This window comes from Arachis stenosperma, chromosome 9, assembly GCF_014773155.1.
Source record: "Arachis stenosperma cultivar V10309 chromosome 9, arast.V10309.gnm1.PFL2, whole genome shotgun sequence".
In the NCBI taxonomy this organism is placed as follows: Eukaryota; Viridiplantae; Streptophyta; class Magnoliopsida; order Fabales; family Fabaceae; genus Arachis; species Arachis stenosperma.
In genome coordinates this window covers 51,851,616-51,873,291 of record NC_080385.1, presented here as the reverse complement: position 1 = coordinate 51,873,291, position 21,676 = coordinate 51,851,616, and the positions used below count along the sequence as shown (strand labels likewise).

Sequence of the window (21,676 nt, the reverse complement as noted above, 5' to 3'; positions counted from 1 at the left end):
ATGCACGCTAATCAAACAATAAGAATTACAATAAATCAATGTTCAAATACAAAAATTATAATATATAACCATATCTTAGTCTGAATTTTAAAAACTTGAACACTAAACAATATTTTTTTGTTTATAAAAAGCATAATAATAGTAAATAACAGAGTGCTGATATTGCTACTTCTTAGATTACCTGTATTCTCAGCAACATCGAATATGGCTGGGTATTCAATTTGCACAGAATCATCTAATATAGTCGTGTTTTCAGTAATATCCTCAACTTCTTCAAAAAATTTTGAAAGATTTATAGCCAATTCCTTCAAGAATGTTTTTCTTTGTCTCAGGTGTCTTCCTTTTTCAGCTATGCACACTTCTTCTAATTCTTTAGTATCTAAATTTGAATTAGATGTACTTGCTCCTGTAATCATTAGAGATAATACATCAGGTACTTTATATTATAAAAAAAGAAAAATGAATATATGTTAAATGTTTGAATTTATATTAATGATAAAAAAAGTAAAATTTTAGAGTGATCTAATTTTGAGAGAACAAACAAACAATTATTATCATGCTTATCTTACCATGTCTCTTTTGAAGTAGCATAGTCTTCCTATTCAGTCTTGCATCCCTTTGCAATCTAATTCGATTTGTGTACTCCAATGAATCTATAATAATTATTTAGCAGATACCAAAGATTATTTTTAATAGACTCATTGAAAAGTTAAATGTTTAATCTTTAAGTAATAAAAGCATAATAACATACGCTGGCATTGTAACTGGTCGATATTATTTGATGTTTGTTGAAGCTGTTGTTGACTTGTTTGATGACATGGGCTATCATATACTTCACATGTGATACCCGAATTACTAATATCACTAATATTGGAACATCGTTCTTTTTCGCCTACAAAGTGTAGATTAGTAGTTGGAGACCTTGATCGATATGGTATTGGGTTATTATCTAATAAAATAACTCGAGATATTAGTTTTGAACATATTTCTCATTAAAGATTATAATTGAATAAATAGTAGGAAAATCAAAATACATAAAGTGCATGTACATTCACATAAGTAAGTCCTAAAAAAAATCATCCAAAAATCAACCTGTATTGATGCTATTTGTAATGTTCAACAACACCGATTGAAAATGCACACCATTGGAACCATCACTCGAATTTCTTGTAATTTTTTCATAAACAAATTTAGTAACATATTACGAAAATAATGTAAATTAATAATTTATTACTTGTCAATAGCTAAATAATATATAGAAAATATTGTATTTTATAGGCTTTCATTCGGCCAAAATACTCATGACATGTTAGTTTTTTTGTATGAAATCTACCTTCAATTGTGCTTCGCTTTGTATTTTCTTTGTCTTTTAATATCAATTTTCTCTTCAATCTTGCTTCTCTTTGGACTTCTTGCATCTTTCAATATATACCTGAAAATATCAAATAAATAAATTTTTTAACCAATTAAAAATATATATACATTATACATAATACATTTTTATTATCAATCTTTTTATATTATTAAAAAAAAGTACACAGGAGTACACATATGGCAGCGTTTATTTTTGGTATACATGTCCATCAAAACATAGACACGGGAGTACACATGAGTACATGTATAGTATTTGTTTACTGAGACAAAAATGATAAAAAACATAGTCATACATAAACACCCATTAGTTTCAAATAAATATAAGTTTAATCTCACGATCAATAAATTTAACTTATTAAAATCTTTTTTTTATTTCCTTAAATAAAGAGATTGAAAAAGAGTAACTTATAAGTAAAGAGAGAGAAAAAAAGATAAAAGTACCTCTATGATTGTCTATGGTTGTGATGAGATAATGTAAAAAATAACAATGTAAACGAAGTAAACAGAAAAAATTGATAAATGAGACAAATAAAAAAAATTAAATTTAAAAATTAAAACGGTTAAGAAGTCACTTAATTAGGAATTAGTATTAGAATTTTAAATTTAAAATTTTTAAATAGGGTATCCTAATTAGCTAGTGCAAATAAAAAATTTTTAAATAAATTTTTTAATTAAGCGTTTATTGTTCATTAAGAACTAGTGTTAAACCCGTGCGATGCACGGGCTTATAATTAAATTTGATAAGTTAAATTAAAAATAATATTTTATAACCATATATTTTTTGAATTTAGTAAAACACTATCATCGTCGTTAGATAATAAACATGTTAAATATGTTGTTTTATCTTTATTCAAAGTAAAATATAAATAGAAGAGTTTGAAGTTTATAATATTCTTGAACCATAAGGAGGGAGACATGAAAAAGAAAATAAGAACATATATAACTATAATAATAGCATGTTAATTTTACACTAAATTTTATATCAAAAAGCTAATAAAAATTTATCGGCAACCTAGTATCTTATTAACTTCATTAGAAAAGCAATTGGCATAGGGTGTTGTGCTCCTTGTTACACATTTCATTTCAAATCTGAAAAAAGAGTTATAGATAAATTAGTTATATCTATAGTAAATATTTGTACAAAAGTATAAATCATAACATGCTATTAAAATGAAAATAATATTATTCTTACCTAAATATTATTAAAAGCCTCTTTGAACATGACATTTGTTGTTGATGACTTTGGATTGCCGTCTTCGTCTAGAATTAAAACCCTGAGGCCACTGCGACTCTTAACTCTTGACAAAGCAACATAAAGTTGTCCATGTGTGAATACTGATTTTGGCAAATAAAGCCCTACATGTGATAATGATTGACCCTGACTCTTGTTAATGGTCATTGCAAAGCACACTGTTAATGAAAATTATCTCCGTTGGAACTTAAATGGCAATCCTGAATCTGAAGGGATCAAGTTCATTCTTGGAATGTACACTTTATCTCCAATATATCTACCGGTCACTACCGTCGCTCCAATTACGTTGCTGCCAAGTTCGTTAACTATTAATCTTGTCCCGTTGCATAAACCTGAAGTCTGCTCTATGTTTCGCAGTAGCATTACAGCGACTCCTCGCTTCAAAGTCAACTTGTGATTGAGTAGTCCCGAACATTTGATGTCATTTAAGAACTCTGGTGTGAACCACTCTTGTTGTACATCTTCATTCTCATCAGCTTGACATGTTGTGTCAGAGCTCAAATACTCCTTTTCTATCCTTGGAAAGATTGTCAAGACAAAATCATTTACCTTCTCGACACTCTCAAGCGTGGGTGCAAGAATTGCCCTACTCTGAAAATACCTGTAATCTGACATGTTTTGCAACAAATTTGGATATGCAAAGCCTACCAAATGAGAGAGAGGGTCATCAGTAGTTGTAATTAATAGATCATCTGGAATTTCAACTTCTGATTCATCACCAACAACAGAGCCAATATTTCCATTTCCAATATCAAGTATCCAATTAGCGAATCTCTTCATTTCACCTTCATCTTGATCCGAGAAGACATTAGAAGTTTCATATTCATATGCAGTTTCAGAACCTTACAAAACGACCACAGATGGGATGAGTTAATAGCGGATGCCAATATATCGTGTCTACTCCCTTTCGGAATCACCGAAAGTATCTGTCTGAAATCACCTCCTAGAACAACAACCTTACCACCAAATGGTTGATGTGTCTTATGTTGATCGGTAACTGACATAAGATCCCTGAGCGTCTGATCAAGTGCTTCGAAGCACATTTTATTGAGCATTGGAGCTTCATCCCAAATTATTAAGCTACTTTAGATGAGCAGCTCAGCCTTCAAACTGCCATGCTTGATGTTGCAAGTAGATTCATCAGTAATTGTAATGGGTATTAAAAATCTAGAATGAGCCGTTCTGCCACAAGGTAGGAATAAAGAAGCAATTCCACTGGATGCGACATTTAAAACGATCTTTCCTCTAGACCGAATAGCAGAAGAAAGTCCATTCCAAATAAATATCTTACCACACCCACCATGCCTATAAACGAAGTAAAAACTACCAGAGTCTGTAATAACAGCATTGAGTATCTCATCAAATACTAACCTTTGTTCATGAGTCATCTTTTGTTCCGTATATAAGTTTGTATGAGTCAACTCATTTGTGTCATATGCTAACTTCTCTTCTATTAGCTTATTCTGAGAAAGGCAAACATTAGACATCGTAGGATATGCCATTGATTGATAGTCTCTTAAAGATCTCGCATTGCTGTTGAGTATCTTCTCAATCTCAATAAGGCAGAAGTTTTTCAATTCATCCTAGCAAAAGCACATGGTGGTTTTATGAAATATTTAATAAGTAATTTCAAAATAAAATTTTTAATATTATTAATAAAAATAAAGATAATAAGAGAATAAAATCTTGATATAAAAAAAAAGATATAGTAAAATACCTTGATTTTTCAAAGCTTTTCTCCTCTCATATAGTATTCCATCAGCTAATAATGTCCAAGTTGCATTCCAAACACGCTCTGGGTTGCTAATGCTATTAGATATCAGTAGCATCGCAAATAGTTTTCTCAATTGATGACCACATGCAAGTTCAGCTACCTCATTAATAGCTGCAATGAATTTCCTATCATCGCACAGTAGTCCCATAGAATAGCAAGCATCTTGGAAGCTAGAATATGTAATTCCATTAACTGTCCTAATAGACTCATATGTGGTGCAACCTCTCTGAACAGCTAACAAAATTCTCATATAATAAATATCACATGTACCCGGTGGAACATAATTTAACCTCCCGATAGAATACCCTCTTTTGCGTGGATGCCATTCCCTTGATTCTCTATCATAAACAAATTGATTTGGAAACTCAGCATATGTCAAAGATTGACCTGCTTCAAATTTTTTATTGGCCTCCATCCATGCTAAGAACATCGTACATTTTCCTTCCTCTTCTTCCACGATTTCTTCAAGATTGTCATCATCTTTAAAGATGATATTTTGCTCTCCAGGCAAATGAAAGGTTAATCTCATCACTAAAGGCCACCTTTGATGAATATCATACGCTAAGGTTCTCCACACAGCCTCACATGCAGACAAATATCTACAATCATAAAATTGTTTGATGTCATCAATAACCTGAGCATCCTCTCTACTGGAAGCTTCCTTTGTAACTCCAACTGCTACCCTGTCTGGACCTTTATTCACGTACTTGAACAAATATTTGATAGCATTCGGCTTGTTGCAGTACTCAACATAAACATGCGCTTGATAAGACATCAGCATATATGCATTGTATGGAACTACATTCCAATTATCCTTATGGACTCCCTTCTTCTCAGTAACCGCCCCTGTGTCTCGTCTTCTATATGATGGGTATCCACTATCATCGATAACTGTGGTTCTACTGAATGTCTTGGGATAATATTTGGTGCAGTACCCATCTTTCATGCAGGGAGATTTTGAGAATGCTCTGCCACATGGTCCATGAATCATATATGTAGATACAGCTCTAAACAATTTTGGGTACCGAACAGGATCTGGCAACTCTGAAGATATTAACTGATCAATTTGAGTTGTTGTTGTTATCTTATGGTCTCCACTTAACCATAAAAGAATGTGAGCATGTGGTAGACCTCTTTTTTGGAATTCCACCGTATATATTTCTTATACCAAAAAGACAAAAAAATACATGTTATATTTAAACTATCTATTTTATGTATGTGCTTTGATAAATTAAGGATGATAATAAAAATCAACAATATGCTAAGTAAGAAAATATTTTGCCATTTATTTTATAACAATCTAAAGGAATATTTATCTAAAAATAAGGTTGGATGATGAGCAATACCTACATCTAGCACTCCAAATGGAATTCCTTGCTTAAGATTCGAGATTATCATGTCAAGCTTAATTTTAAACACTCTGCACGATATATCCGGCCGGTCTTCAACCTTTAAATTCCTTGGATTGTTAACCCTTTCAATCTCTTGCCAACTCGAGTTACATGTCATTGTGATGAAGAGGTCTGGATATCCATATTTCTTACAAATTGCCATAGCATCTTGACAATTATTAAACATGTATCTCATGCCACCAGTGAAGGATGCAGGTAGGATGATACGTTTACCTGCTTTGAAAGCACGTGTCTCACCCCTAACAACTGCATCTTAAATCCCTTTGTATATATCACTCCTCACCTTGGTTTGGTTGTTTCGAAAGCAACTGAACCTTTGTGCTTCAAACATAGAAAAGCAATCAACCAAGAACTGCTAAAATAATCTTCCACCATTGACAATGGTTGCATACTCGACCTTTCTCTCTTGTATTCTAAATGCTATGAACTCCCTTAAACTCACACACTGTCTCTTTCTATTTTAATCAGCCCTATGAGATTCTCGCAAAGGAATGTCTTTTTGGTAGCCTTCTTCACCGTAAGGAAACATCATAGGGTACTGAAGAGGAATAAATGCCGTGTCTGTCTGATGAATTCTTTGCAGATGTCCGGACTTTAACTGAACTATAATATCACGCCTTGCATCTCCAGATTTAAAATCTCCTACTATTAGGGCTGCGACCTCGTTAGAAGATGGTAAATTGTAGACTCTCGCATCCTTTGATCTTTTCTGGTACAACCGTAGCCTTATATTTGTGATATCTCCTTGATTGAGGTAGTTTCTCACTATCCTAAATGTGTGAGCAAGAACATTATGTTGATCGATCATGTCCTTGAGGTCTAGAACTAAGGAATGGTCAATGTTTTTGTTGGTTGTTCTTGAATTGTATAAAATATCAATTGAAAAATATTAGTATTCATAATTAACCAAAATCAAAGTACGAACTACCTGAATACATTTTTAATCAATTTGGAATGCATGATACAAACCTGAAAATCTCTATCCTGTTTGAGACCTCATTTTCTGTATCATAAATATATAACTGCGCAAATTTTGGTCTTTGTCCCTCAATTGGCACCAAGCTTCCAATTCTGCGGTAGTTTTGTCCACTCACAATAAACTGGGGAGGACCTGTCCCATCATTAATGGAGGTCTCTATTTTACCTCCAAGGGACGTGAAGCAAAACATGCTATTATAAGTTCTTATATTATCCTTAAAGTGTTTGCTTCTCTGGTCTACTCCAGATATTAAACCTTGCAAGAGCTGAGGTGGATGTTGCAAAAACGGCAGTTGTACCTTCCCTCGCATACAATATATTGAGAACTCAATATTGGATCCTGTTTTGGACATCTTTGATCTCTCCTCATACCACATCATGGCGTCGCAATGCCGACAAAAAAATTTTGGGTCACCAATATCTATCACATCTAATGATCACCAAAATAATAAATTATGTTTCAGTTATATCTGCAACAAATACTTTATATAAAAATATACCTTTCTTTCACCATGTTAAGTATAAAAATAGTATTTATAAAAGATTACCGAAGACTGTAATTTATGGATTAAAAAGATTAGATCATATAATACGATTTCATTGTGCCAGCCTCAAGATTTAAGTTTTACATGCACGCTAATCAAACAATAAGAATTACAATAAATCAATGTTCAAATACAAAAATTATAATATATAACCGTATCTTAGTCTGAATTTTAAAAACTTGAACACTAAACAATATTTTTTTGTTTATAAAAAGCATAACAATAGTAAATAATAGAGTGCTGATATTGCTACTTCTTAGATTACCTGTATTCTCAGCAACATCGAATATGGCTGGGTATTCAATTTACACAGAATCATCTAATATAGTCGTGTTTTCAGTAATATCCTCAACTTCTTCAAAAAATTTTGAAAGATTTATAGCCAATTCCTTCAAGAATGTTTTTCTTTGTCTCAGGTGTCTTCCTTTTTCAGCTATGCACACTTCTTCTAATTCTTTAGTATCTAAATTTGAATTAGATGTACTTGCTCCTGTAATCATTAGAGATAATACATCAGGTACTTTATATTATAAAAAAAGAAAAATGAATATATGTTAAATGTTTGAATTTATATTAATGATAAAAAAAGTAAAATTTTAGAGTGATCTAATTTTGAGAGAACAAACAAACAATTATTATCATGCTTATCTTACCATGTCTCTTTTGAAGTAGCATAGTCTTCCTATTCAGTCTTGCATCCCTTTGCAATCTAATTCGATTTGTGTACTCCAATGAATCTATAATAATTTAGCAGATACCAAAGATTATTTTTAATAGACTCATTGAAAAGTTAAATGTTTAATCTTTAAGTAATAAAAGCATAATAACATACGCTGGCATTGTAACTGGTCGATATTATTTGATGTTTGTTGAAGCTGTTGTTGACTTGTTTGATGACATGGGCTATCATATACTTCACATGTGATACCCGAATTACTAATATCACTAATATTGGAACATCGTTCTTTTTCACCTACAGAGTGTAAATTAGTAGTTGGAGACCTTGATCGATATGGTGTTGGGTTATTATCTAATAAAATAACTCGATATATTAGTTTTGAACATATTTCTTATTAAAGATTATAATTGAATAAATAGTAGGAAAATCAAAATACATAAAGTGCACGTACATTCACATAAGTAAGTCCTAAAAAAATCATCCAAAAATCAACCTGTATTGATGCTATTTGTAATGTTCAACAACACCAATTGAAAATGCACACCATTGGAACCATCACTCGAATTTCTTGTAATTTTTTCATAAACAAATTTAGTAACATATTACGAAAATAATGTAAATTAATAATTTATTACTTGTCAATAGCTAAATAATATATAGAAAATATTGTATTTTATAGGCTTTCATTCGGCCAAAATACTCACATGTTAGTTTTTTTTGTATGAAATCTACCTTCAATTTTGCTTCGCTTTGTATTTTCTTTGTCTTTTAATATCAATTTTCTCTTCAATCTTGCTTCTCTTTGGACTTCTTGCATCTTTCAATATATACCTGAAAATATCAAATAAATAAATTTTTTAACCAATTAAAAATATATATAAATTATACATAATACATTTTTATTATCAAACTTTTTATATTATTAAAAAAAAGTACACAGGAGTACACATATGGCAGCGTTTGTTTTTGGTATACATGTCCATCAAAATATAGACACGAGAGTACACATGAGTACATGTATAGTATTTGTTTACTGAGACAAAAATGATAAAAAACATAGTCATACACAAACACCCATTAGTTTCAAATAAATATAAGTTTACTCTCACGATCAATAAATTTAACTTATAGTTAAAATCTTTTTTTTATTTTCTTAAATAAAGAGATTGAAAATGAGTAACTTATAAGTAAAGAGAGAGAGAAAAAGATAAAAGTACCTCTATGATTGTCTATGGTTGTGCTGAGATAATGTAAAAAATAACAATGTAAACGAAGTAAACAGAAAAAATTGATAAATGTGACAAATAAAAAAAAATAAATTTAAAAATCAAAACGGTTAAGAAGTCCCTTAATTAGGAATTAGTATTAGAATTTTAAATTTCAAATTTTTAAATAGAGTATCCTAATTAGCTAGTGCAAATAAAAAATTTTTAAATAAACTTTTTTAATTAAGCGTTTATTGTTCATTAAGAACTAGTGTTAAACCCGTGCGATGCACGGACTTATATTTAAATTTGATAAGTTAAATTAAAAATAATATTTTATAACCATATATTTTTTTAATTTAGTATAACACTATCATCGTCGTTATATAATAAACGTGTTAAATATGTTGTTTTATCTTTATTCAAAGTAAAATATAAATAGAAGAGTTTGAAGTTTATAATATTCTTGAACCATAAGGAGGGAGACATGAAAAAAAAAAATAAGAACATATATAACTGTAATAATAGCATGTTAATTTTACACTAAATTTTATATCAAAAAGCTAATAAAAATTTATCGGCAACCTAGTATCTTACTAACTTCATTAGAAAAGCAATTGGCATAGGGTGTTGTGCTCCTTGTTACACATTTCATTTCAAATCTGAAAAAAGAGTTATAGATAAATTAGTTATATCTATAGTAAATATTTGTACAAAAATATAAATCATAACATGCTATTAAAATGAAAATAATATTATTCTTACCTAAATATTATTAAAAGCCTCTTTGAACACGACATTTGTTGTTGATGACTTTGGATTGCCGTCTTCGTCTAGAATTAAAACCCTGAGGCCACTACGACTCTTAACTCTTGACAAAGCAACATAAAGTTGTCCATGTGTGAATACTAATTTTGGCAAATAAAGCCCTACATGTGATAATGATTGACCGTGACTCTTGTTAATGGTCATTGCAAAGCACACTGTTAATGGAAATTGTCTCTGTTGGAACTTAAATGGCAATCCTGAATCTGAAGGGATCAAGTTCATTCTTGGAATTTACACTTTATCTCCAATATATCTACCGGTCACTACCGTCGCTCCAATTACATTGCTGCCAAGTTCGTTAACTATTAATCTTGTCCCGTTGCATAAACCTAAAGTCTGGTCTATGTTTCGCAGTAGCATTACAGCGACTCCTCGCTTCAAAGTCAACTTGTGATTGAGTAGTCCCGAACATTTGATGTCATTTAAGAACTCTGGTGTGAACCACTCTTGTTGTACATCTTCATTCTCATCAGCTTGACATATTGTGTCAGAGCTCAAATACTCATTTTCTATCTGATAAGTGAATTTTTGCCGGTATAGAAATTATCAAGTAATCAATCGTAGTATAGTCTAAACCGACGCAAAATCCATCATCAAACAATTCTACAATCTATAACCGAGAGTATTAGTCCCGAGTCGTTCTTCCCTAGGAATGCTACAAGGATGCATGCTATTGGTTAAGTGATCTTTCGTGACTTGAAGAGTGTGGCATAAAAGTGCTAATAAAAGAAAACAACAATCAATCAGTATCAAAAGCCTTGGCCAAGGTTGAACATTGGAAGTTCCATCACTATAGCTTCCTTCAATTGTGATAACAAAGGAGTGTTACTTCACGTAGTTAACCCCTAATCATAGAAGAAAGTCAAGTAAAAGTAATTAACTCAAGTCCCAAGTCCTAGTCTTACCCTAGGGAAGTCTAGCTTTAGTGCACTCTAAGTCAATTAGCAATTCTCAATTCTTAATCAACAATTGACATCCATTATTCAAGTGTCTCCAATGACTCAACCACTAGGCCAAGTGAGGGAATGCTACTCCATATCTAAAGTTGGCATTTTCTCAAATATTTGGAGAGCAAGAATGAAAGACATAGTAAAATTGAGAAGAGGTTTAGAATCAAAGTGATTCAACACAAGAGATTAACAACAATCAACAATGAACAACAATGAAAATGAGATCTTCAATGAATTAATAGAATCCGAAACAACAAAGTTAAACCTAAGATCTATAAGAATTGAACAATTACAAACACTAATTGAGATTAGAGAAGAGGATCTACAACATGAACAAAGTAAATTGAGTGTTGGAATAGATCTCACCAAGGAATGGTTGTGAATTGAGAAAAATGAAGATGAATCCTAGAGAGAGGTTGGAGTCTCTCTCTCTACAAATGTAACTAACTAAAAATATCTAAAAAAACTTGTAAAATGAGTCTATGGATGTGAATGTGTCTCAATCCCCTTCAATCCTTGGTTCTTATATGCAATTTGGCGCCAAAGTTGGTTGCTAAAACCTTCCAAAATCGCAAGGCACGTGTTGCAATAACAAAATCACGTGCGGACTACGACGCGTGCGCGCACGGTACACGTGCGCGTCCCTGGCTTATTCCACAATGTGCGCGCGAGCGCCTTGTGCGCGTGCGCGTGCTTGGCCGAGATCAATTCTTTGGCTTTTTGTGCTTCTCTCCACTTGCATGCTTCCTTCCTTGCTCCTTTGATCCATGCCTAGCCTATTTCAACCTGAGATTACTAGCAAACACATCAAGACATCTTATGGAATCAAGGATGAATTAAAATTATCAAATTAAAGGCTTAAAAAGTATGTTTTTACACTTAAGCACAAATACGGGAGAGATTACAAAACCATGCTAATTCATAGGCCAAATGTGAGAAAAGGTCATCAAAATACTCTAAATTTAATGCAAGATAAACCCTAAAAATGGGGTTTATCACTATCCCTGGAAAGATTGTCAAGACAAAATCGTTTACCTTCTCGACACTCTCAAGCGTGGGTGCAAGAATTGCCCTACTCTGAAAATACCTGTAATCTGACATGTTTTGCAACAAATTTGTATATGCAAAGTCTACCAAATGAGAGAGAGAGTCATCAGTAGTTGTAATTAATAGATCATCTGGAATTTTAACTTCTGATTCATCACCAACAACAGAGCCAATATTTCCATTTCCAATATCAAGTATCCAATTAGCGAATCTCTTCATTTCACCTTCATCTTGATCCGAAGAAGACATTAGAAGCCTCATATTTGTATGCAGTTTTCGAACCTTACAAAACGACCACAGATGGGATGAGTTAATAGCGGATGCCAATATATCGTGTCTACTCCCTTTCGGAATCACCGGAAGTATCTGTCTAAAATCACCTCCTAGAACAACAACCTTACCCCCAAATGGTTGATGTGTCTTATGTTGATCGGTAACTGACATAAGATCCCTGAGCGTCCGATCAAGTGCTTCAAAGCACATTTTATTGAGCATTGGAGCTTCATCCCAAATTATTAAGCTACTTTGGATGAGCAGCTCAGCCTTCAAACTGCCATGCTTGATGTTGCAAGTAGATTCATCAGTAATTGTAATGGGTATTAAAAATCTAGAATGAGCCGTTCTGCCACTAGGTAGGAGTAAAGAAGCAATTCCACTGGATGCGACATTTAAAACGATCATTCCTCTAGACCGAATAGCAGAAGAAAGTCCATTCCAAATAAATGTCTTACCACACCCACCATGCCTATAAACGAAGTAAAAACCACCAGAGTCTGTAATAATAGCATTGAGTATCTCATCAAATACTAACCTTTGTTCATGAGTCATCTTTTGTTCCGTATATAAGTTTGTATGAGTCAACGCATTTGTGTCATATGTTAACTCCTCTTCTATTAGCTTATTCTGAAAAAGGCGAACATCAGACATCGTAGGATGTGCCATTGATTGATAGTCTCTTAAAGATCTCGCATTGCTGTTGAGTATCTTCTCAATCTCAATAAGGCAGAAGTTTTTCAATTCATCATCAGTCATGTTTAGTCATAGTAAAAGCACATGGTGGTTTTATGAAATATTTAATAAGTAATTTCAAAATAAAATTTTTAATATTATTAATAAAAATAAAGATAATAAGAGAATAAAATCTTGATATAAAAAAAATATAGTAAAATACCTTGATTTTTCAAAGCTTTTCTCCTCTCATATAGTATTCCATCAGCTAATAATGTCCAAGTTGCATTCCAAACACGCTCTAGGTTGCTGATGCTATTAGATATCAGTAGCATCGCAAATAGTTTTCTCAATTGATGACCACATGCAAGTTCAGCTACCTCATTAATAGCTGCAATGAATTCCCTATCATCGCACAGTAGTCCCATAGAATAGCAAGCATCTTGGAAGCTAGAATATGTAATTCCATTAACTGTCCTAATAGACTCATATGTTGTGCAACCTCTCTGAACAGCTAACAAAATTCTCATATAATAAATATCACCTGCACCCGGTGGAACATAATTTAACCTCCCGATAGAATACCCTCTTTTGTGTGGATGCCATTCCCTTGATTCTCTATCATAAACAAATTGATTTGGAAACTCAGCATACGTCAAAGTTTGACATGCTTCAAATTTTTTATTGGCCTCCATCCATGTTAAGAACATCATACATTTTCCTTCCTCTTCTTCCACGATTTCTTCAAGATCGTCATCATCTTTAAAGATGATATTTTGCTCTCCAGGCAAATGAAAGGTTAATCTCATCACTGAAGGCCACCTTTGATGAATATCATACGCTAAGGTTCTCCACACAGCCTCACATGCAGACAAATATCTACAATCATAAAATTGTTTGATCTCATCAATAACCTGAGCATCCTCTCCACTGGAAGCTTCCTTTGTAACTTCAACTGCTACCCTGTCTGGACCTTCATTCACGTACTTGAACAAATATTTGATAGCATTTGGCTTGTTGCAGTACTCAACATAAACATGCGCTTGATAAGACATCAGCAGATATGCTTTGTATGGAACTACATTCCTATTATCCATATGGACTCCCTTCTTCTCAATAACCGCACCTGTGTCTCGTCTTCTATATGATGGGTATCCACTATCATCGATAACTGTGGTTTTACTGAATGTCTTGGGATAATATTTGGTGCAGTACCCATCTTTCATGCAGGGAGATTTTGAGAATGCTCTACCACATGGTCCATGAATCATATATGTAGATACAGCTCTAAACAATTTTGAGTACCGAACAGGATCTGGCAACTCTGAAGATATTAACTGATCAATTTGAGTTGTCGTTGTTATCTTATGGTCTCCACTTAACCATAAAAGAATGTGAGCATGTGGTAGACATCTTTTTTGGAATTCCACCGTATACATTCCTTATACCAAAAAGACAAAAAAATACATGTTATATTTAAACTATCTATTTTATGTATGTGCTTTGATAAATTAAGGATGATAATAAAAATCAACAATATGCTAAGTAAGAAAATGTTTTGCCATTTATTTTATAACAATCTAAAGGAATATTTATCTAAAAATAAGGTTGGATGATGAGCAATACCTACATCTAGCACTCCAAATGGAATTCCTTGCTTAAGATCCGAGATTATCATGTCAAGCTTAATTTTAAACACTCTACACGATATATCCGGCCGGTCTTCAACCTTTAAATTCCTTGGATTGTTAACCCTTTCAATCTCTTGCCAACTCGAGTTACATGTCATTGTGATGAAGAGGTCTGAATATCCATATTTCTTACAAATTGCCATAGCATCTTGACAATTATTAAACATGTATCTCATGCCACCAGTGAAGGATGCAGGTAGGATGATACGTTTACCTGCTTTGGAAGCACGTGTCTCACCCCTAACAACTGCATCTTGAATCCCTTTGTATATATCACTCCTCACCTTTGTTTGGTTGTTTCGAAAGTAGGTCAACCTTTGTACTTCAATCATAGAAAAGTAATCAACCAAGAACTGCTGAAATAATCTTCCACTATTGACAGTGGTTGCATACTCGACCTTTCTCTCTTGTATTCTAAATGCTATGAACTCTCTTAAACTCACACACTGTCTCTTTCTATTTTCATCAGCCCTATGAGATTCTCGCAAAGGAATGTCTTCTTGGTAGCCATCTTCACCGTAAGGAAACATCATAGGGTACTGAAGAGGAATAAATGCCGTATGTGTCTCATGAATTCTTTGCAGATGTCCGGACTTTAATTGAACTATAATATCACGCCCTGCATCTCCAGAATTAAAATCTCCTACTATTAGGGCTGTGATCTCATTAGAAGATGGTAAATTGTAGACTCTCGCATCCTTTGATCTTTTCCGGTACAACCGTAGCCTTATATTTGTGATATCTCCTTGATTGAGGTAGTTTCTCACTATCCTAAATGTGTGAGCAAGAACATTATGTTGATCGATCATGTCCTTGAGGTCTAGAACTAAGGAATGGTCAATGTTGTTGTTGGTTGTTCTTGAGCTGTATAAAATATCAATTGAAAAATATTAGTATTCATAATTAACCAAAATCAAAGTACGAACTACCTGAATACATTTTTAATCAATTTGGAATGCATGATACAAACCTGAAAATCTCTATCCTATTTGAGACCTCATTTTCTGTATCATAAATATATAATTGCGCGAATTTTGGTCTTTGTCCCTCAATTGGCACCAAGCTTCCAATTCTGCGGTAGTTTATTCCACTCACAATGAACTGGGGAGGACCTGTCCCATCATTGATGGAGGTCTCTATTTTACCTCCAAGGGACGTGAAGCAAAACATGCTATTATAAGTTCTTATATTATCCTTAAAGTGTTTGCTTCTCTGGTCTGCTCCAGATATTAAACCTTGCAAGAGCTGAGGTGGACATTACAAAAACGGCAGTTGTACCTTCCCTCGCATACAACATATTGAGAACTCAATATTGGATCCTGTTTTGGACTTCTCTGATCTCTCCTCATACCACATCATGGCGTCGCAATGCCGACAAAAAAATTCTGGGTCACTAATATCTATCACATCTAATGATCACCAAAATAATAAATTATGTTTCAGTTATATCTGCAACAAATACTTTATATAAAAATATACCTTTCTTTCACCATGTTAAGTATAAAAATAATATTTATAAAAGATTACCGAAGACTACAATTTATGGATTAAAAATATTAGATCGTATAATACGATTTCATTGTGCCAGCCTCAAGATTTAAGTTTTACATGCACGCTAATCAAACAATAAGAATTACAATAAATCAATGTTCAAATACAAAAATTATAATATATAACCATATCTTAGTCTGAATTTTAAAAATTTGAACACTAAACAATATTTTTTTGTTTATAAAAAGCATAACAATAGTAAATAATAGAGTGCTGATATTGCTACTTTTTAGATTACATGTATTCTCAGCAACATCGAATATGGCTGGGTATTCAATTTGCACAGAATCATCTAATATAGTCGTGTTTTCAGTAATATCCTCAACTTCTTCAAAAATTTTTGAAAGATTTATAGCCAATTCCTTCAAGAATATTTTTCTTTGTCTCAGGTGTCTTCCTTTTTCAGCTATGCACACTTCTTCTAATTCTTTAGTATCTAAATTTGAATTAGATGTACTTGCTCCTATAGTCATTAGAGATAATACATCAGGTACTTTATATTATAAAAAAAGAAAAATGAATATATGTTAAATGTTTGAATTTATATTAAAGATAAAAGAAGTAAAATTTTAGAGTGATCTAATTTTGAGAGAACAAACAAACAATTATTATCATGCTTATCTTACCATGTCTCTTTTGAAGTAGCATAGTCTTCCTATTCAGTCTTGCATCCCTTTGCAATCTAATTCGATTTGTGTACTCCAATGAATCTATAATAATTATTTAGCAGATACCAAAGATTATTTTTAGTAGACTCGTTGAAAAGTTAAATGTTTAATCTTTAAGTAATAAAAGCATAATAACATACGCTAGCATTGTAACTGGTCGATATTATTTGATGTTTGTTGAAGCTGTTGTTGACTTGTTTGATAACATGGGCTATCATATACTTTACATGCGATACTCGAATTACTAATATCACTAATATTGGAACATCGTTCTTTTTTGCCTACAGAGTGTAGATTAGTAGTTGGAGACCTTGATCTATGGTGTTGAGTTATTATCTAATAAAATAACTCGAGATATTAGTTTTGAACATATTTCTTATTAAAGATTATAATTGAATAAATAGTAGGAAAATCAAAATACATAAAGTGCATGTACATTCACATAAGTAAGTCCTAAAAAAAATTATCCAAAAATCAACCTGTATTGATGCTATTTGTAATGTTCAACAACACCGATTGAAAATGCACACCATTGGAACCATCACTCGAATTTCTTGTAATTTTTTCATAAACAAATTTAGTAACATATTACGAAAATAATGTAAATTAATAATTTATTACTTGTCAATACCTAAATAATATATAGAAAATATTGTATTTTATAGGCTTTTATTCAGCCAAAATACTCATGACATGTTAGTTTTTTTTTTTGTATGAAATCTACCTTCAATTGTGCTTCGCTTTGTATTTTCTTTATATTTTAAATTTCAAATTTTTAAATAGAGTATCCTAATTAGCTAGTGCAAATAAAAAAATTTTAAATAAACTTTTTTAATTAAGCATTTATTGTTCATTAAGAATATAGGAATTTGTTAATTTAAAAATAATTGTTATTAGTTTCATCATAAATAGTATCAATCCTATTATTTATCGATAAAAAATAAATAAAATTAAATATAATCTAAAAATTAATAACCTTATAAATTACGTAAATTAAAAAAAATATTTAAAAAAAAAAAGAGAAAAAGATGAAAGTATTTCTATTGTGGAGAGACAATCTAAAAGATAATAATAAAAATTTATAAATGTGGCAAGTAAAAAAATTTAAATTTAAAAATCGAAATGGTTAAAAAATTATCTAATTAGAAATTAGTATTAGAAATTCAAATTTCAAAATTTTAAATAAAATTTTCTAATTAGCTAGTATAAATTTTAAATTTTTAAATAAAATTTTCTAATCAAACGTTCGTTGTCCATTAGGAATATAGAAATTTGTTAATTTAAAAATGATTTTTTTTACTTTTGTCATAAATAGTATTAACTTTATTATACTTTTTCTAAAATTTAAATAGTATTATATTTTTTTAAATAGTATAAATAACCTCACATCTTAATAAGACTGGTAATTCTAGTTACTTTATTATAATCCTTTGTAATTAGCATAGTAGCTTATAAATTATATAAATTTTTAAAAAAAATTCTCAAACCCAATTGCTTGCGTAAAAATTCAAAAAAAATATATTTGAATTTAAATTTAAAATTCTAAGCATAATACTTCAATTAAAAATTATAATTAGATTTTTTTAAAATAAATACATATTAAAAATTAATAACTAACTTAATTGTATCAACAATAATTCAAAAAAGAAATTTATACTTTATGACATTAAATATTAAATTAGAAATTATCATAATATCAACGGTGAAAATCAAATTAAAAATAAAACCATAAGTAATAACTAAATAACTTCAATTTATATTTTAAAAAATTCTAACTTCCAAACATAAAAATCGAAAAAAACCAAAAGAAAAATAACAACTCAAGAAAAGACAATGTTTCCACCAAAACAAACATATGTTTGGCATTATTCTATTAGACAGACTTTAAAAGGGATTCCAAAACATGTGCATCCAAATTCTCAAGTTTCTTTTTCAATCTTGATCTTCTTGCAAGTTGAGGTATCTCCTTCCACCTTCGATTCTTCCGACTCCGAAGAATGTCGCTTAGTTGGTGTAATAGCATTTTCCAACAATTCGGATTCATCATTGGCCGCAACTTCATTGGAGAATTCAAACAACAAATTCTGTACAAAATACCACGTTAAATTAAAGACTTCTTTCTAACCTTTAATTTTATCTCACTAATATTTTTTGAATAAAATTAAGATATAATTTTGAGAGAACAAAAAAAAAAAAATTTTTGTACAAATACCTTAGCACCTTCCACTTTTTTCCCTTCAATGATTGATGATGTTTTTGAAATTGGAAGCAAGCCTCCGGTGTAGTCAACATCCTAAAATTATAATTAATTATTATTTATTATTTATAAATTAGATACTACTAATGACTAAAAAATGAATTAATTTTTAATAAAAAGTACACTTATAATTATACTCAAAATTTGAATAGAGTGAGCCTCTTTGAATTTATTTATGAGGTCCACGTTATCAGTCATCTTCTTAACTTTATAAGAAGGTGAAAAATGTGGATAATCAGATATTTGAACTTCAACGATGAAGAGAAATGTCTTATCAATTAGATTGAGTAAAAGTATAGGTGTATCCGATAGATCTCCTTTCTGCAGGGTATTACATAATATATTAATAATAAATAATATAAAAATTACCAATAAAAATATCTTCACTAATGTTTTTACCAATAAAAATATTTTACTAATAGGAGTGGATCAAGTATCTCTATACAGCTCTTTCTTAAAACTTGTTTTGCCTTCTTGTCAAAGACGACAAAACATGCACAGTCAGAATTATCAATGACACCAAACTTTATTCGGTACCTGCTTAAAAAAGAAAATAACATAAAAAAAAGTTAAATATAGACTTATTCAATATCTAATCCAACGTGCATAGACTTTAATTTAAAAAATAAATAAATAACCTTAGAGTTATGGATAAAAGCAGACGGCCACAACTTGAACATTTAAAACATTTTGTAAAAGCATATGTGGACCTATTGCATTCACATTGGCCATATCACCAGTCTGGAGTATCCATAATATGACTTATAGTAGCCAAGACAACACAAACAACATTCTGAAAAAAAATTAATGATTTAAATTCCTTGAATTTGGTGAGTTTTTAAATAAATAAGATGAATAAACAAAAATAATCTATGTACAATGAATTTCAATTATTTTTTTCTCAACTTTTTTTCAAAATAGGAACTTACTGTATCTAATTCTTTTAACTGCTCAATGGTTTTGCCTTGATAAATTTTTAAGAATGCGGCCTCATTTGGAATTCCGCTGATGTTACCTCTAGGTTCTTCAAATCTTACAAAGCTAGATAAATAAAGCAAAAAAAACTATGTTAGATAACATACACATAGTATGAAACTAAATAATTAAAAAAAATACCCACCTATTTTTAAATTGGATGACACTTGCATCTTCAAGATTGAAGAACATCTTTGTGCCATACATGAAATTTTGTAAAACAATCTTTTCTGAAAAATTTAATTTAATAAAAAATGAGTAAAAATTCACATAAATACTTAGACGTCTTTAAATTTGAATTTTATTTTAAATCAATCTAAGGTGATTTTTTCAAAAAATTTAAATACTTAGACGTCTTTAAACGGTGCATTTGAATCTAAAAAATTTTAACTAAGTTTAATGTTAGTTAAGATATATTTGTTACTTATTAATAATATGAATAAAAATATTAATAATAAAATAAATTAAAATAATAATTTAAAAATATGAATTTATCAAAATTTTTATATTTATAAAAATAAATAGATAATTACCCATCATCAATCTCTAACTCGATAACAATATACTTGGTAGATTTACCATCCTTTTCAAGAGTTCTCTCATTCCCAATTCCAGCAAGATATCCAACAACATCTGAAATGATTTAAAATAAAAAATTGTTGAAAATAAATTTGTTAAAAAAAACACAGAATAAATTATCAATAAAATAAATCAACTTATACATAAATTAAATTTTTTCTAAAATAATAAACTTACCAACTAAATAGGTGCAATCATACCCAGGAGCATTGAGAGTGTCAAAATTCACAAACTTAAATCCATATCATGGGATCGACGATTCTGGAAGTCTGTGCACATCAGTACGTTGGTTTAAATTAACCACATACTCATGATGTGTAGTCTTGAAATAACCCTTGTTGAATCCAACACCAAAATATCTTATTTGGTAAGATATTCCTTCCTCCAGCAAATTCACAAATCGAGACACAAAAGCCCTCTTAACTGAGGCGTGTATTTTTCCTCCCTAGAATTAATGAACAAAAATAAAAAAATGATTAGATGGGAATAAATAAAGAAATTTAAAATATAAAATTGATAAATATTAGTAGAAAACTTACGTCTTCATCGAGCCAAACCATCTCAATTGAGTATGGCAATGGAGAATTTTTGTAACTTGGTAGTGTCCATAACCGTATCACTCGTATACGTACACACAAATTGTTAATTGTAGGATTGATGTCAGCAATTTTGTGAATACCAGCCATTAGAATAAGTAGAGAGATTTTGGATATATGGAAAGAAAGGGATTGATGTACTTTAAATTATGGTGCTTTACATCTCTCATAACTTATACTTTTATAGTTGCATCATAACTAAATTTTCTTAAATTTGGTTGGCTTTAATTTAAAATTTAAAAAATAACAAATTAAGTAAAACAATCCAAACTTAAAATTTGAAAATAACAATCTAAACGAACAATAATTTAAAAATTCTAAACTAACGTGAATCAACCGAAATATAATTAACACGTAATTTTTTTTA

At 30.8% G+C, this 21,676-nt stretch overlaps 1 protein-coding gene and 2 pseudogenes across 1 annotated transcript; all 3 read right to left on the bottom strand.

Moving 5' to 3' along the window:
• Positions 1 to 2,566: 2,566 nt before the first annotated feature.
• Positions 2,567 to 3,669, bottom strand: LOC130949509 (uncharacterized; annotated as a pseudogene).
• A 42-nt stretch (positions 3,670 to 3,711) lies between these two features.
• Positions 3,712 to 5,954, bottom strand: LOC130949508 (uncharacterized). The gene is made up of 3 exons (XM_057878204.1): positions 5,747 to 5,954; positions 4,344 to 5,444; positions 3,712 to 3,959 (listed from the first exon to the last, which is right to left on the bottom strand). The coding sequence occupies exons 1-3, from the start codon at positions 5,952 to 5,954 to the stop codon at positions 3,712 to 3,714; spliced, it is 1,557 nt and encodes a 518-aa protein (XP_057734187.1).
• Positions 5,955 to 9,984: 4,030 nt separating this feature from the next.
• LOC130947593 (uncharacterized) lies at positions 9,985 to 15,492 on the bottom strand (annotated as a pseudogene).
• Positions 15,493 to 21,676: the final 6,184 nt, after the last annotated feature.